Source organism: Colletotrichum chrysophilum (genome assembly GCF_026319265.1).
Source record: "Colletotrichum chrysophilum strain AFK26 chromosome Unknown scaffold_40, whole genome shotgun sequence".
Taxonomy (NCBI): Eukaryota; Fungi; Ascomycota; class Sordariomycetes; order Glomerellales; family Glomerellaceae; genus Colletotrichum; species Colletotrichum chrysophilum.
The window spans coordinates 22,072-39,854 of record NW_026517327.1 but is presented as its reverse complement, the minus strand read 5'-3'; the positions used below and the strand labels follow the sequence as shown (position 1 = coordinate 39,854).

The 17,783-nt window shown below is 50.6% G+C and overlaps 2 protein-coding genes across 2 annotated transcripts; both read right to left on the bottom strand.

Annotated features, from left to right (window-relative positions):
• Positions 1-11,293: 11,293 nt before the first annotated feature.
• On the bottom strand, positions 11,294-11,585 carry COL26b_005737 (uncharacterized protein; the record flags this gene model as incomplete). Its single annotated transcript, XM_053178576.1, has 2 exons — positions 11,294-11,330; positions 11,410-11,585. The coding sequence occupies 2 exons, from the start codon at positions 11,583-11,585 to the stop codon at positions 11,294-11,296; spliced, it is 213 nt and encodes a 70-aa protein (XP_053037396.1).
• Positions 11,586-15,563: 3,978 nt separating this feature from the next.
• On the bottom strand, positions 15,564-15,861 carry COL26b_005736 (uncharacterized protein; the record flags this gene model as incomplete). The annotated part of the gene is made up of 2 exons (XM_053178575.1): positions 15,564-15,631; positions 15,663-15,861. The coding sequence occupies 2 exons, from the start codon at positions 15,859-15,861 to the stop codon at positions 15,564-15,566; spliced, it is 267 nt and encodes an 88-aa protein (XP_053037395.1).
• Between the last annotated feature and the right edge of the window lie 1,922 nt (positions 15,862-17,783).

Here is a 17,783-nt window from a genome sequence, read left to right as displayed (position 1 = left end):
GGATGTTGGTAGTGTGAAGCCGAACATTGGCCATACTGAAGGCTGCGCTGGCTTGGCAGGCTTGATCAAAACCGTTCTTTGCCTCGAAGCTGGACTTATACCGCCAATCGCGGGTCTGCAACAAATCAATCCCGAGATAGCTGCCGAAAACCATCTAATCAACTTTCCAATGGCAACAAAATCGTGGCCCGGCAGTGGTCTCAGACGAGCAAGCGTCAACTCCTTTGGTTTTGGCGGCGCCAATGCCCACCTTGTACTGGATGATGCAAGATCGTACTTGAAGGAGATGCGAATCAAGGGAAGACACATCACAAAAAAGGCCGGACATCGCAATCAAGATTCAACCGATCAGTCATTCGACACATCGGAAAACATGAGGCAGCTTCTATTCGCGATATCGTCGTTCGATCGGCAGGGTCTTGGGCGCACTGCTCAATCTCTGGGAGAGTTTTTGGGTCAAAAGAAGCCTGTCCAGTTCGAATCACTCGCGCACACCTTGAACGTTCGACGGACATCACATCTATTCCGGAGTTTTGTCACTGCCAAGAGTCAAGAGGAGCTGGTCTCTAAGCTTCTGTCAGTGAACAAGGAGAAAGCGCAGCCTCTCAAAATCAGGTCATCACGGAGCCGACGGCTAGTCTTTCTATTCACTGGCCAAGGCGCACAACGCCCAGGAATGGCAAAAGAGCTCGTCAGGGAGTGCCCCACCTTCAGAAACAGTATTGCAACCAGCCAAACGTACTTGTCAAACTTGGGATGCAGGTGGGATTTGATCGACTTGTTAAAGAATGGCGACGCGGAAACCATAAGCGACCCAGAGTTCTCGCAACCTATGTGCACAGCAGTGCAAATTGCGCTTGTACATGTCCTTTGGTACTGGGGAGTCACAGCTGCAGCAGTTATTGGTCATTCTTCCGGTGAGATGGTAGCCGCATATGCTGCCGGCGCCGTGTCTCACGAGGAAGCTATGCGTGTTGCATACTACCGCGGGTTGTTATCAACCCAGGTCAGCCGCCGCCTCGGGAGACCAGGAGCAATGCTGGCGGTGGGTCTATCTGAGAAGAGCTGTCGAGAGTTCCTGCAACGCCACGATTTCGCAAACACTGTCACTGTTGCCTGCATCAACAGCCCGCAGGGTGTAACTCTTTCCGGAGACGCCCAATCGATCTCGCGAGTTGAGGCTAGTCTGAAGGACGCCGGTCACTTTGCGCGCTTGTTACGAACAGGCGGAGTGGCATATCATTCTCCCGACATGCAGATCGTTGGCGAAGACTTTTTGAAAGCTCTTGGCCCATTGAAGCTACGTCACAGGCCTCTAAGTGTGGCAATGTTCTCTTCGGTGACGGAGAGTCTGATATTGGATGCGGCAGAGCTCAATGCCAATTACTGGTACACAAACATGACTTCATCCGTGCGCTTTTCCGGGGCGTTGCACAATCTTTTATTGCATGAAGGTCAAGATGGTCTGTCACCAAGCATACACAACACCACGGTCCTCGAAATTGGTCCTTCCAAAACACTTGCGGGGCCTGTTGGTCAAATAATGGCTGCTGCCTTCGATTCTAAGATTACAACGGGTCTTTCATATTTGTCAATACTTTCGGCTGGGGAAGACTCAAGGGATACGTCACTAGCCGCGGCTGGAATGCTGTGGGCTATGGGACAAGCTGTGGATTTGGACAAGGTCAATAACCTGTCCTCCCGTTGCGACAAGCTGAAGCTGAACGAGCTTCCAATATTGCCGTCCTATCCCTGGAATCATTCAAGATCTTACTGGCATAAGACGTCTCCAAACTCCACAGCTCTGGGTGCGTTAACTGTACCTCGGGCAGACCTCCTTGGTGTTCCTACCGCACCACAGAACCCTTTTGAACCGTCATGGCAAAATGTTCTTCGCCAGGATGAGCTACCTTGGCTTGAGGACCACGCAGTCATGGGTGCCGTCCTATTTCCAGCTGCTGGCTACTTGGTAATTGCTATGGAAGCACTTCGCACTCTCGCTCGCAAGAAGAATTATCCGTTATACGGCGTTGAGCTCTTGGATGTCCAGTTTGAGACAGGCCTGACCCTGGAGGATCATGAGAGTGCTTTGGAGAGCACAAATCGTGGGCAAGGCATCAGATTGACCTTGAAACCACGTGCTATGGATGAGTGGGAATATGACTTCACCATATACGCTACTTCAAGCTCCCCCGAGGAATGGCGACGACTTGTGAGAGGCACCGTTGTGGGTATAAGAAACACGAATGTCCTACGTCAGAAAGAAGACGATTTTGAGACTTTATCGAGAGAAGCGGAGTGGCGCAGTGTCAAACGTCCTCAGCTCCTGGAAGTTCAGAGGTCAACAATTGACGTTGTTGATCCGGCAAATTTTTATACAAATCTCTCAGCGATTGGATTGAAGTATGGCCCGACTTTTCAAGGACTCAATGTGATCCGCTGTACGCCCGCAACGACAGCTTGTAGGGTTGGTAAAGCCTACGGCGAGCTTATGGTTCCAGACACTCAGTCTACAATGCCTGGGGCCTATGAGTGTGAATATTTGATTCACCCTGCAACCCTCGACGGCATCTTTCAGTTGGTCTTTGCCGCGCTCAAGGCCATTTGTCCTGGGGGAATGAAAGACGCTGCTGTACCCGTATCGCTTCGGAGAGCCTTCATTGCGTCATCAATGCCGAGAAGTGTCCACTCAAAGCTGATCGGTGTGGCCGACGCGGAGTATGACGGCGATGCGAAAGCAAGTCAATCAGCACCACGAGAAATCATTGGGAGCCTGGTGTTCTCCGACGGCACTTTAGATGAGCCTGCAGTCATGATCGATGGCATCGTACTCCGCGAGTTACCGGTCGGTTCGGGATACGAGGCTGTCATGGACAGCAGGAGTGACGCTCGCGAAAACAGAATTGAGCGCACGGCCCAGTTCCTCTGGAAAGAGGATATTGATCAGGACTTCGACCTGTGGAAAGATTTGATATTGTCGAAAACAACCAGGTTGGATCGGTGCTCCTTCTTCTTGGATCGATTTTACCACAAACGACCGAATGCCAACGCCGTATGCATTGGCAGCACGGAGCTGCATGAACGACTTCTTCAACCCGCAGTCAATTATTCTGGAACTAGACGGACACATCCTCTCGATCGCTGCACTTTGGTCACATCCCTAGAGAAATGGAGCGCAGTCATCGGAGTTTCCAGCTCATCAACTCTAGAGAACCCTACGACCGAGAAGTTTGATCTTATCCTGTTAGACGAGAACATGCTGGCGGAGGAAGACCTACACGACGACCCACAGAGAAGTTCAGACTGGTTCTTTAAAACCCTGAGTAAGGGTTGTGCTGCTGGTGCTTGGTTCGTCTTGCTCGGAGGCGACGAGAAGTCAGTTCTTCCAATGTCTCAGATCATGTCGGGGGTGGGGACTCGCTCAAAAATCAAAGGCATTCGCATATCCGAGGCGTCTGTGGATATCTACTGTATTGGAGATGAGCCGATTTCCATTCGTCCACGCATCAAAGCACTGCAAGAACAAGCACTTCAGGCTGATGACGTCATCAAAGAAGGCTTCCGACACACCGATATCATCATTCTAGAGCAAGATTATAGCCGGAACACAAGGGCAGCATGCCACATTACAGCACCGCTGTTGAACCGACTGGCATCAACGGGGTTCCGCATCTCTCGTGCAACTCTAAGACAAGCAATAGCACTCCGCGACCAGTTCAAAGACAAGATGATTATCTCGTTGTTAGAGCTGGGACAGCCGTTCGTTTATGATTGGGGTCATCAGGACTTCGCGGACTTCCAACAATTGGTAGACTCGGCGTCACACATTCTCTGGCTTACAACAGGTGGTCTCCTGTGCCCGTATTCAGAAACAAGCCTTCTTTATTCGCCAACCGTGGGGCTGCTAAGAGCGCTCAGAGCAGAGTACCCACAGTTGGTGTTGGTCCATTTGGATGTGTCAGAAGCCACATGTTCTAACACACCAGAAGCCATAGTGGAAGTCATCTCAGAGACGTTACGTTTGAGTGGAGTGAGCGAAGAAACCTCCTACAGCCTGGAAACCCACTTCGAAATCTACGAGTCTGAGTACATCGAACAGAGTGGCTGTCTCCTCATACCTAGGATCATGGCACACACAGAAGCCGATAACTACGTTTTATCGGAGACATCGAGCCAGGATGGAAATCCTCTCCTTCCAACCTTCCGGGGATCATTCAATCACCTGGAATCAGTGCGGCTTCAAAGTCCACATCTCTGGTCGCAGACGATTGCTGAGTCTCGGCTAGGGTACTGGGTTCTTCCGGAACGTGCCACTGAGAATACGAGAGAAAATAGTCCATTGATGGGCTTGCAAAAAAGAACCTCGGCAATAATCAGGGCGTCCCATTTCACTGTCAAACCTGGCACCTGCCCCAGACTGCAAATGGAGAATGGCTTTGAAGTCCCCATGGCGTTTCACACGCTGGGCGTCATCACGGGCTTGAACGAAGTTCATTCAAGTCGAACAGACTATCGCACTGGTGACTGGGTGCTGAACACTACCCCCCAACCAATCCAGCCTGAATCGATGCATGACGTCAGAAAGCTGGTAAAGCTGCCCAAGTCTGTTGCAAAGGCACCCGCAGCTGCTGCTTACTGGCTGGGACCGATTTCCACGGCATATCACGTTCTCTCAGTGATAGGAAGCGTCTCACAGGGTGACTATGTTGTCATAGACGTGGGAGAAAGCCAGACGCTTGAACGGGCTTTCGCCATGGTAGCACATCACCTTCGTGCCAGAAAAGCACTTATAATCGGAAGAGGAAGACTCACAGAGCAAGTCGACAAAGATGCTCATTCAGATGGGCCGGAGGACGTCATTATTTCACGAATTTCTTGCCTTAACCGAGCTACGATTAGGTACTTGCAGTCTCTCGCGAATGGAGTGAAGGCTGTGGTCTCTACCACCAGAACGAAGGAGACCCTCGACATGTTGATAAGCACCTTGTCTTCCGATGGTTGTCTCATCCAACTTGACCCAAGAGAGCAGGAAGACTGCCTAGACAATCGATGCCCCAAAAGCTCTCAAATTTTCAAATTCGATCTCCAATTATGGGATCATTCTGCCTCAGAAGAGTATAGAATGGCTATCTCTAGAGTTTCGACTTGGGTTGAGACCGGCACCCTCACGCTGCCCGACGCATTGAGACAAGCATCAACCAGCAACGCCAATGACCTTGCAATGATTTTCGAGTCTACCACACACGGTACAGAACAAGAAGATGCCAAGATTGCCGTCTCGTTAGGACATTCAGATGAGGTTCTGATGCACAGGAAGATACCAGCATCACCACCTGGAAAAATCGACAATGCAACGATGCTGGATAGTAACGCAACCTATATTATTTCAGGTGGGCTTGGGTCTCTGGGGCTGCACATGGCCAACATGCTTTATGAATTGGGGGCAAGACATTTGATGCTTCTCTCTAGGTCTGGAAAAGCGAATTCATCTGACATACTGGCTGCACTGATGAACCTGGAGAGAAACGGTTGCAATGTCGACGTTGTTGCATGCGACATCACCTCTATGGAGGACATGAAACGACTGGGATCGAAATTCAGCGAAGAGTCAAGACCACGCCTCAAAGGAATTATCCAGTCTGCAATGGTCCTCGCAGACAGCACGTTTGCGAATATGACATTTGAGAACTGGCAGAAAGCTACAGCTCCCAAAATCCAGGGAAGCTGGAATCTCCACAACCTTCAGCGTTTTATGACCGAAGGAAGTTCTTCATCCGAAAATGATGTTGAGGACCTGGACTTCTTCATCTTGCTCTCTTCTGTCTCGGGCGTCATCGGGAACAGCGCTCAGGGAAACTACTGCGCCGGAAACACATTTGAAGACGTCCTCGCTCACCACCGCCGTGCCAATGGAATGGCTGCAGTAAGTCTCAATATAGGGCTTGTTTCGGACTCTAATCACTTTGGAACGGGAACTATGTCATCTTTCAAAAACATCGACGAATATCTACGCGTTTTTGGACACCTGGCTCCTGTTGTGGTCAGCACTGCTGAGGTGCTAGCAAGCGTCAAGATGGCCATTGCTGCATCTAATAAGCAGAATACGGCGTTGACGTCTTGTCCGCTCCAGATTCCCCCACAATTGGTAGTGGGTATATCGTCCCGAATCAGGCGATCGAGAGAGCTTTTGAACTATTGGTCTTTGGATCGTAAATTCGACCATCGAGCTGCATGGGGAGACGATGCGGGGTGGGAAGGTGATCTGGCCCCGAAAGCGAGCTTGCTAAGAGCCAACGAGGCCCTTCCTTTGGCACAGGACTTGAGCTCGGGTAGGCTTGTGGTAGAGGACCTTTTGAAAGCAAAACTTGCTCAAGCTATGACGCTAGATGTTGAAGGAGTGGACGAGGAGAAGAGTTTGGGATCTTATGGGAGTAAGTTCCATCCGAGGCGCCAGCTCCCTCCACTAGCGATCTTTACCACTGCTAACAATTATCACAGTCGATTCTCTGAAGGCAACGGAGATGAGGAATTGGATCAACCGGGAATTCCATGTCGATCTTTCTATTTTCGAGATCCTCGCACCAACTCCAATTGCAAAGCTTGCAATGAGGATTCTTAAAGCATGCGACTTAGTAAACCATGATGCACTGGGATCATAAGGAGGAAAGCTGGCCTGTATGTCATTGTGCCTTTTTTTGGTTAGGTTTCCTTTCCCCTCTGCTTCTCACTTCTTTTCTGGATCGGCAACCAAGTATTCTTAATGGATGACTGCAGGGCGCTCGTTCGTTGAGGGGTCTATTGGAACATTACCAAGCCGGTAGCGTACCTAGTGAGTACCTTGACGGACATTTAAAGAAGACATCTTGATCTCATAAATTTCAAGTGGCATGACATCCCCTCGTGATATATTGACATTTATCACTAGTTGTGCTGTGGTAAACAGCTCAGTTGCGGAATAGTCGATTGCTATTTAGAATACCTCAGCGGCATAGTCTTGCTATCACACAGTCTTCCACTAGTAGTTTCCATTCCGTGTGATTCGGTGCCCATCCCATATTTCTCAGTCTATCAGCTCGACACTGCGCACTAACGCCCCAAAGTCCCGGGAGTTCAGGCATAAGATCGGCAAACTGGGGATATTGAAGTGACTCGCACTCCATGCCTCTGGAAATTCCATTATCTGCCCCATTCACGGCAGATTGAGCCGATTGAATAGTGCCCCCCGCGTGACGTGCTAAATCTCCCATCTCGAGTTGCCCTGCCTCGACGAAGAAGTATCCACCCAGGCTTTGTCTCGACTCATCTCTTTTCCATCGATCGACAATGAAATAAACAGCCGACGCCAGGTCTTGAGGAGACCCCCAGCTCCAAGTGTTGCGCCCATTTCCCATCATAAATGGACATCTGTCTTGACGACATAGGACAGCATCAACGTAGTTGTGCACGAAACCCCTCGTTCGCACTGGCCCTGTTCCATTTCCCACGGCGAACGGAAGACCCATAATCACTGCAGTGATATCTCCTTTGCCCTCTGCGGCGACAAGTTGAAGAAAAGCTCGTTCTTGTGCCACGTGCCAATGGTGAGTAGGGAGTGCCATAATTGTGTCGAGATCCGCGACATCGCTCATTGATCTTCCATTGGGAGGCTCTCCGAGTCGAAGATTCTTAGGATCTGCCAGAGAGATGATAGCACTCAGCATGATGAAGAGGGTTGGGCGCCGACCCACATCATGCTGCTCATCATGTCCATCTCCAGCCTTTGTCGCGGCAAGACCGGCTAGAAGAGATTTGACGCCCTCCTGGGTGTTTCGTGCAGCGTATATAATAATGTCTGACACCGTTGCAGCGTCATAGAGAAGCTTCTCATTACTCAGGTCGCCGAGTAGTGTATGGACTTCCGGATATGAAGTTGTAATGGTTTCGACAGCTGAAGGCGATCGCACAAGTGCAGAGACCCGAAGGGTGGCAGCGTTTGATACAGACCTCAGGTGAGAAAGAATCGAGCCACCTATGTAACCGGACGCACCGATAAGGAGAATTCTGACGGGGACTGGCTGGGCAGGCATCACGAGTATTTTCCCTTGGCTATTGCTGTGGCTGTGGCTGTGACGGGTTAGAGACCAGTCTTTCTTTCAAGGCGGGGATTACAGCTTGAAAGGAAACGGTGAATCTTACTTAAGATCCTGCAATAATTACATTAGGCTCAGACAGCCTCCACGAGACATCTACCTGTACGAGTTTGTTTGATGAGTCCATCACGGGCGCTTTCGGGTAATTGATTCTCATTGAAACATATAATGTAGTAGCTTATACATGTATTACATCGCGGCATTATCTTGTCGGTAAACAGTGCAAACGGTGTAAAGTTCAGGCGAATTTCCGTCGCGGTGACACCGCAAATGCCCGAGCTCACCAGAGGTCTATCGGGTAATTGTCGTGACAAAATTCGCTTCAAGGCTATTGATCCGAAAAACGACCGACGGTGCTCCTTGACTTTCGACCCAGATGGCGCGGACGTAACAGTTGTGTCCAACTAATTGGATATGTTATGGTTCAAGGAGCCTTTGTCATGACACTCCAGCAATAACGGTTTTGGCATGTCAATTCGAACATCGCAACTCACTTTAGTTCCGGACCCCAATCAAGACCGCCACCACGCAAACCCACACACGCTAATGTCTACACCAATGCCTAGCAGTATCTCAGCTTCTCTGAGGCAAACTGGACATGTTCAGTTGGGCCACATCGACTACCAGGCAACACTGAAGATTGTTACCTTACTCATTGTTATCTACTGGTGCCTTGTATGGATCTACCGCATCACTCTCCACCCCCTGGCTCATTACCCGGGTCCGAAGCTCTGGGCAACCACTTGTCTTGTGCAGACATTCTACGCTTTGCGTGGGGAGTTTGCATTCAAGGTCGCAGATTTACATACCAAGTATGGCCCCGTCGTTCGTCTGGGGCCGTCTGCGGTATCTTACATTGATGAAAAGGCCTGGGAGGATATCCATGGCCGACACGATGGGCGGAAACAATTGAAAAAGGCCAAGGAATTCGTGCCGACAAGCCCTCCGAACGGAGCCCAAGGGCTGGTATTTGTCAAGGATGACAATGCTCATGGACGGCTGAGGCGAAACTTTTCACACGGATTCTCCGACAAGGCTCTGCGTGACCAAGAGGATATCATAGGAGGATATTTCGAAAAGCTTGTCGCAAGAATTCGGCGGTCAAGTGATGACCACGAGCCAATCAATATGATGAGGTGGTATCAACTTACCACATTCGATATTGTTGGAGATCTCACGTATGGCGAAGATATCGGCTGCATGAACGATGATGCGCGCGACCTTCACGTAAGTCAAGTTCCACGGTTTCTGGTGGAATGCTTACTTATTAACGACAGAAATGGATTGAGAATTTGTATTACATTGTGAAAGCTATGTTCCTTCTCGGATTCATGCGAGATTTCTTCCGTCTTGACAAGCTGTTGCTCATCGTCATGACTTCTGATAAACTGCCCTTGAAGAAGAACAAACATCGACTTATGCTCATCGAAAAGTTGAACCGTCGGCTGGAGCGGAAAGAACCACGCAGCGATTTCATGGAGCATGTCATTCGCAATCTCAATACCCCGACGGGCATCACCTATGATGAGATGCTCATGACATCGTCCAATCTCCTCATGGCGGGTGCCGAGACAACAGCAATGACATTATCCGGTGCCACGTATCTACTTTGCAAGAATAAGCATGCGCTTGAAACTGTCACTGTAGAGGTCCGAGAAGCATTTGGGGCCGATCCAGCAAGGATCGCAATGACCACCACTACTGATCGTCACCTCCCTTACCTCCATGGCGTTATCGAAGAAACGCTTCGTTTGTTTCCCCCAGTTCCAACAACACTCCCACGCGCCACTCCGCCTGAAGGTCATTTCATCTGCGGGAACTTCGTTCCAGGGAATACGCAGGTATTCGTAAATCAACTGGCGGCATATCGGTGGCCGGAGCATTTCGCAGAATCTGTATCATTCAGGCCAGAGAGGTGGAATGTCCAAAACAAGGAACCAAAGTACGAGCATGATGCAAAGGGCGTTTTTAAGCCGTTCTCCACTGGACCACGGAACTGCATAGGGAGACATTTGGCGTATGCTGAAGTTCGTACACTGCTCGCTAAGATTCTTGTGGAGTTTGATATGGAACTGATGTCAGAGAGTATTGATTGGATGCAAAGTTTGAAGATTTACGGTGTTTGGGAGAAACGACCACTAATGATACGGTTCAAGCCTGTGACTCATAGGCCGTTAAAATGACGTTGGGCAAGAAAACAATCAGATTCATGCATATTAAGCAACTCGAGTTCCTCTGATAGATGATAAATTGCACGTAAGCCTTGCTAGCGACGAGGGCTGTGGTCCAGATAGCAGAAACTTGCATATTTTTGATGCGGCTAGGGAGTGCAGCGCTTGCGTTGCTAATGCTATCGAGTCTCTCAAATCCGCAATCTGAGCTGGAACAATAAACAGTTTACCTCATGACACGATGGTGTTTGTGGTAAAATTAAACGAGCGACGCAAACCTGTTTGTGAATGAACGTTGCCGCGCGACACAAAGTAATATGAGTCTAAACGGCGCTACTTGATTAACACGGTACTGCCTAATGAAGGCTTCATCAATCCCGTCATCGCTCATCCTTCACATCCAACGTTGAAGTGACACTGTTTAGGCTTGTGTTTGCAATTTCGAGCTGTTCTCTACCGAATGGACTATTCAAACCTGGGATAAAACAACTTTGCAGAGATCTCTGACACTCTCGCCGTTCAAGATACTCAAGACAGGCACAGTCACCTCCAACTCCTTGAAAAACCACGCTCTTAGATCAACGGCAACCAGTGAATCAATCCCAAGATCCATCAGGGGTACATCTGCGCGCAGTGACGAGCTTGAAAGCTGCATTGTGTCTTGTATCTGCGCAGAGAAGCAGCTGCTCAAGGTCGCCAGTCGCTCCTCGTCAGTGGTCGTTTTCGATAATTTCTCGCGTACATTCTTGGCCATGTCGGAGGTGCCGCCCGCAGACCCACCCGCGGCCCGATCATCAAATTTCTGACCCGCCCGGGCTGTGAAATGCCCGAACCTAGGATCTTTGTGCCATGCTGCCGATACAGGAGGCTGATCGATTGCGACAGCAGTTTCGGACCCGAGACCAACAATCACGTCACCAGTAGCGGATGCGTTTGGTGACCCTCTCAAAATGGCCTCATGGAAGGCATCCAAGACATCTCCTTCTCCGATGGCTAGAGTGTTGAATCCACGTAGGTTCGCGTGAACTGTCTGCAGGCTTGATGCTCCTGCATTAGCGAAATAGCCAACGCCGAAAACTGTTGAGAGATCGACAGTCGATGCAGCTAACCCTCTAGCGCGGCGACCGGCGACAACAGCGCGTCCATACATATTGCCAGCGCAGTAGTTGGACTGGCCTCTGATTCCAACGATCGCGGACATGCTGGACATGAAGATGAAAAAGTCCAAGTCGGTCTCGTGGTAGTATTGCTCAACCAAGTAAGTTCCTCTGACCTTTGGGGCCATTGTTGCCTGAAGTGTCTGGAACGACATGTTTTCTAACAAAGTGTCGTTGAGAACCATGGCCCCGAAAACGACTCCAGCCACAGGGTACATAGAGTCTCGAATGCGATCACAAACGTCTTTAACTGAGTGGGCGTTGGTGACATCCATAGAGAAAGAACGCACGATGGTTGCTCCCAGACTCTCCATTTCTTCAAGCCACACTTTTGGAATATTGGGCGCTCGACTTGCAAGTGCCACAGATCGCGCACCGTTCTGAATCATCCACTTCGCAACCGACAACCCTAGATCGCTTGTGATTCCAGCAAAGAGGTACGTTTTCTTGGGACTGAAAAGACATGCTGGATTGGGAAGAAGCGCACTACTGAGTTGGCCCGTAGGACTTTCGTCTCCTCCAGCCAGAGACCAGTCCAAAATTTGCGGATCTTTGGCCAGTAGGTAGATGGTCGCGTCGGAAACTGCCACGCGCTTTGGCGCTTTCAACTGACAGATGTCGTCCGATGAAGTCTGCAGATGAAGCTGCAAAATTCGGGAGGCCAAGGATATACTCTGGTCAACGATGGAATATGGTTGATCAGAATTCATATCCGTCCACATTGTACCAATTGCAGGTTTTGACTTCAGCCGGGGCAAATTGTCGTCGACGGGTTGTGATTCTAAAATTTCGAACCATCCATTCGGAAGGAGAAAGTGAGGTTTCTCTGAGTTGACTCCGGAAGCGACATCTGGGTCTCGGATGGATGTCCAATCGACATAGATACCGGATGTATGTCTGCGGAGCTGGGACCTCAGTCGTTGAGTTGAAACACATGGGTGAACGTAAGAGGCGATTCCACAACGTCCGGGTAGTACCCTTGCCATTTTTTCCCGTGCGGTAACCACGTACAGCCTCATGTCATGTTCCTGAGCAAGTTCTGAAATTGCAACCTCGAAAGCGTAATTGGGCTCGACGATCATTATCGCTGCTGAAGCAGGGAATGCCTCCACCGCCAGTCGGCACAACGTGCGTGCCGCGATGGTGTCTCTTAGAACCGACAGAAACACGACGTCTTGATCGATTAGTGTGAAGGGTTCAAGGCCTTCATATCGAAGAGGAATTTTCAGGGCACATTCCGAGCTGTGAAGGTGTTTTTTCGGACGCCTAGGGGTAAGGATGATGGATTTCTCTGGTTCACCGAGTGCCGTTACGTCAGGTTGACCTAGGGAGACATAGAATTGATCATCTCCCGTCGAATAAAACTGAACACAGCGTGAATGTGTCAGAGAAAGACGATAACTTGAACTGGCTGCTGGAAAGCATTCGCGTTCTGTGGATAAAGGCGGTGTCAATTGAGCCAGAGAACCATCAGACTCAGGAACAGGGCGGGAGCTTGAAACTGCATCTGGATGGTATGTGAGAAAGTTTTCGACTGCGCCTAGCACTGTGAGACACGAGTTGTTGGGCTCTTCATCATGTACGATCCCATCCCGACGGACAAGGTAACGCTGATTGGATATGTCAAGTGGCACCAGGCGTGGCAGAAGCAGACGACCACATTCGATTGCCATTTCAAACTCTGCAGAGTTCGTCCAAGTGACATTTTTTGAGTCGACATCAGATGCATCCTTCGACGACAAGAATCCCGCTTGCCAGACAATTCTGGAGATAAGCTGGATTGCATCAGAAGAGGTGCAGTCATCCACGTCAATGAAGCGAAGCCTGAGACCCGGGTTCTCGTATCTGGCGCAGCGGCCGAGCCCAACAATCATGTTTTGATTGGGATCCCGCCCATGCACACGCCCACTGGTAACCCAGAAGATATCGTGAGAGGTGCCGCTGAAAACAATTTTCAAGGCCTCCCAGTCAGCGGACGTAGGGCTACCTAGCAACGGGCTCTCGATGTCCGAGAGGACGATAACCATGCTGCTGGGAAGTAGCGAGCTGGCAGCAGCCGTTTGTAGCCCGTCTACAATCGTGACTGTAACGCGATCACCGCACACGCCGAGGATTCTTGTCTTTAACTCAAGAGCCATGCCATGGCTGATGGCGTTTTCTTCCTTGCCTTTGACAATGACAAGACTATTCGCAGAGAATTCGGTGGTTGATGTTGGAACGCACTCTCGGAATGCCATCCAGTCTTCGTCCGTTGCTCGAGCCACCATTACACTGGATAGATGGTCTTCCGGGTGTTCCATATCTCGGAATATGTGCTCTGTACCAGTCTGGAAACCGGAGGCTTGGAGTACCTCGTGCCACTTTCCCGTCGTCAACAAGGGGCTGAATGTCTCCCTTCGCCACCGGTCTTCAAAATACCACCAGCCCGGAACCGCGCCCATTAGATACGGTACGAGGACTTTGTCGACTGATGTGACTTCAAGGAGCAGAAGAAAGCCACCTGGCTTCAAGAGCTTCCGCACATTCTTCAGTGATGCTTCAATGTCCCTTGTAGCATGCAGAACATTTGAGGCAACGATTATGTCATACGTGGCCGGCGTCAATGCTTGATCCACAACGTCCGTCTCGATATCCAGAGTTTTGAATATCATCCGGCGAACCTCGTCTGCGAACTTGATCTTGGCTTGAGGAAAGAAACCGCTGGATATATCGGTAAACGTGTATGAGCCGTATGCGCCCCCAAGCCCCGTAAACATAGCCTGAGTGGCACCTCCGGTTCCGGCTCCAACCTGAGAGTCTCCGTCAGTATGACCGCCAGAAATATTTTGAATGATTCATACATACCTCGAGAATGTCACATCGTGGAAAACGATGGGCAATGAGACTTGCCACTCGACCGAGATACCGGTTGGCCCGCGCGTACATAGCTGGCTCGACGTATAAACGTGCAAGCATGTCATTTCGGAATAGTACTTCCAGAATTGTCTGACCATCTTCTTGCCGCATGACTCTCAGTATGTTTGCGGCAACTGCTTCGAGTATCTGGACTTCAACGCGATGTTTGATTCGGCCAACCCGGCGCATGAGGGAAGAGCGGCGCGCTGGATCACTTGCCCACGGGTTGACATAGTTAGAATGGGGGCCGCCCCCAGGACCTTCGAGACGGTGATGAAGCCACTCCCAGAATCGTCGGATGAACCAGGGCGTCCTCGTCTCATCGAATGCCTCAGCCATAGTGAAACTTTCGTAGACATTGCACATATAGTAATGTGCCAATTCTTCGACAGTTTCAAGGCCCTCAAGATCTCCAAGGGTGTCTGACTCCAGTTGAAAATCTCGTAAGGCGTCGTCAGGGTCAGGAGCCCATATTTCTTCGCAAAAGATGCCTTCCTGATACGAACCATGTGAAGGGACTAGGTTGACACACCGAAGATCCTCTACCTGGAATATCATGCGATATTGAAGTTGATTATTGCCCGGCCGTGGATTGACGCCGGGTGGGGGATCGAAAGCCAAACCTTCAACGGTCGCAGTCCAAGATGCGAGCGTGTTTCCTTCTGACACTCGTCTCAACTCCTCACGAATGCTGCGCCCTTTAATTGTAGCATCGAATAGGAATTCAGATTCAGTGTCCATGAACGCACGGTACGCTGAGAGTTGAACCCGTAATCGGCCGATAGTTCGAGGAAGATACGGTGCCAACAGTCTTCCATCACCGGGCGAAGCAAATGCCGCCAGTGATGTTTGAAATGCATTGTCGAGGGCGGCCACTGGGAAGCATGAGCTGGCCTCTTTTGTTTTCGGTGTATGTTCCCCCATTGCTTCTCCAATGTTTTGATCATGAGGCCTGGCCTTTGTGAGCGTGACATTCGCGTGCCGGACAGTGGACTTCGCTCGACCTAAGCATCGCCGCAAGGAATCCACTTGGAATGGAGCAGTATACTCAAGACCAACAATCTTATACGAGTCATATATCGAAGTTGTTGATATGGTGTGGAGATGGACAGGGTCGTCATGATACGGCGGCATGCCGCTGGTGAAAACAGATGACGATGGGAGTCGTAAATTTGCCACGAGATGGCCGTGGCAGGCAACGTAAGGCTCATTTAATCGAGCAGGCTCTCCAACGGCGGGAAGTTGGGCTTGAATCGAGAACGAAGCATGTATGGTTGAACTGTGTTTTAGCACAGTAGTTTTGGTCTGACTGGCATCCTTGATTCCATCCAGCACAATGTCGTGTAGCCGTATCAGGATGTCAATACCCTCCGTGTTCTTTTCGGAAAGCATCACAGCTCGTCCGAATTCCACATCTTGAAGCTCGATAACATCCAGCTCCAGGTCAGAGCTCGTTTGCGTCGATGATTCCTGACACAAGATTTTGATAAGGTCGCTGGTGGCATCCATGGCCATAACACAGTACCCAGCGGCTGGGAATACTATCTGGCCTTGCACTTTGTGCCCGCGAAGCCACGGAATCTCATTGACGCGAATTATCTGGCGCCATCGCCACTCTCCCAATCTCACCGATTCCGCGGACTTCCGGACAGCGCCGGTGTACGAACTGTCATACCTTAACCCCTGATCAATACAGTGACCAATGAGTGGAGATGACGGCTCCCGACGGAGAAGCTGTGACAGGCGAGCCGACTCGCGCCAATAAACGCGATCATGTAGCCATGCCATGGTTGGCAAGCCAGCAAGTGGAACTTGGCTTTTTTTGCTTGAGACGGACGTCGCGTCAAAGTCGATATTGATTCCCTTCTCCCACAGAAAGCCATAGACGCTGGACAAGCTATCCCGTTCATCCACGCCGCGGGCGAGAGTACCGCGATAGGCCAAATCTCCATTGGAAACGGTCAAGGTATCTACTACCTGTCGTCGAAGCGCTGGATGAGGGCCAACCTCCAAACCTGCCCGGACTTTCTTCAACTTTGCAAGCCTTTCCAGGGCGTCCCGAAAACGAACCGGAGCTAGCATATTCTCCACCCAGTACTGGGCCGAGTTCAATGACTGTGGAAGATTGTGCAGGTTGGCGTTCGAGATCGGCTCCCAATCCGTATGCACGCTAGATATCCAGACACAAGTTGGTCTGTTAGACGTTGGCTGCGGCCCATCAAGCCGACATCTCGAGAGTGCCTCACGATAGGCATCACCAGAAACTCTCATGTGAGGTGAGTGGTAGGCTTTGTCAACCCTTAGCATCTGAACTGGAACATTGCGATCCCTGAGCAAGGTCTGCATCTCTCTCAGCTTGTGTAAGTCGCCACTGAGTGTGACACTCCTCGGAGCGTTGTTGGCTGCGACACAGACATGGTCGCGGAACCCGAGCTGGCTGTCGGAGCAAAGAATTTGAGCATCATCCCATGAGATGCCAGCTGCAAGCATACCGCCTTTCCCTCCTTGGTCTCCATCAGTATCATGTGGACTGCGAGCGAGTTTGGAAAAGCGTCCTCGGTAATACGCCATTCGAATGGCATCGGCTGCTGATATGCAACCAACAGTGTAGGCTGCTGCAAGCTCACCCGAGCTGTGGCCGATAACAGCCGAGAAGTTGACGCCTACGGATCGTAGAGTATCGACCAGTGCAACCTGTACTGCAGTAGACAAAGGCTGCGCAAATTCAGCCTCAGCAATGCGAGATTCGCCGATTGGAGCTCGAAGCTCCGTACTGAGAGACCATTTGCTACTGCCAGAGAGTTCTTCCTCAACAGCCATGGTGTCTAATAATGCATTTTCCAGTCGGGCAATAGATTGCGCGAAGGCCGGGCATGCATCGAGAAGCTTGGCCCCCATCGTAGCCCATTGGGCACCCTGGCCTGTAAACACGCCCAGAATTTCCGGGCCTTCAGAGCCAGAGTTCCATGTTGTGGAAGAAACCCCGATGTGACTCCCATCGTGGTATGCCTTGACAGACGTACGCATCTGTTTCACCAGAATCGACCGCGAGCTGCCAGTGAACGATATCCCATATTCCAGGCGAGTCCGGCGCTTCTGAGTAGTCCAAGCAAGGCTGTCGAGGTTCACATCGGGATGAGCTTCAAGATAGTCGGCATACCTTGATACAAGAGATGCAAGGCTGGGCTCTTTCGCAGCAGAAATGACGATATTCACTGGTGGTTGTTTTGGGGTCTTCGGTGCTTTGTGAACATTGCCCTTTGACGCAATCGCATCGAATGACTCCAAGATTGCATGTGCATTTGTACCGCCGAACCCAAAAGAGTTTACAGAAGCACGACGTGGAATCTGTATGGCAGGATCTGTAGACTTTACAGGTTCTGGCCACGGTAAGTGTTCTGTTGGCACCAGGAGCTTACCCGGGCCGAGCA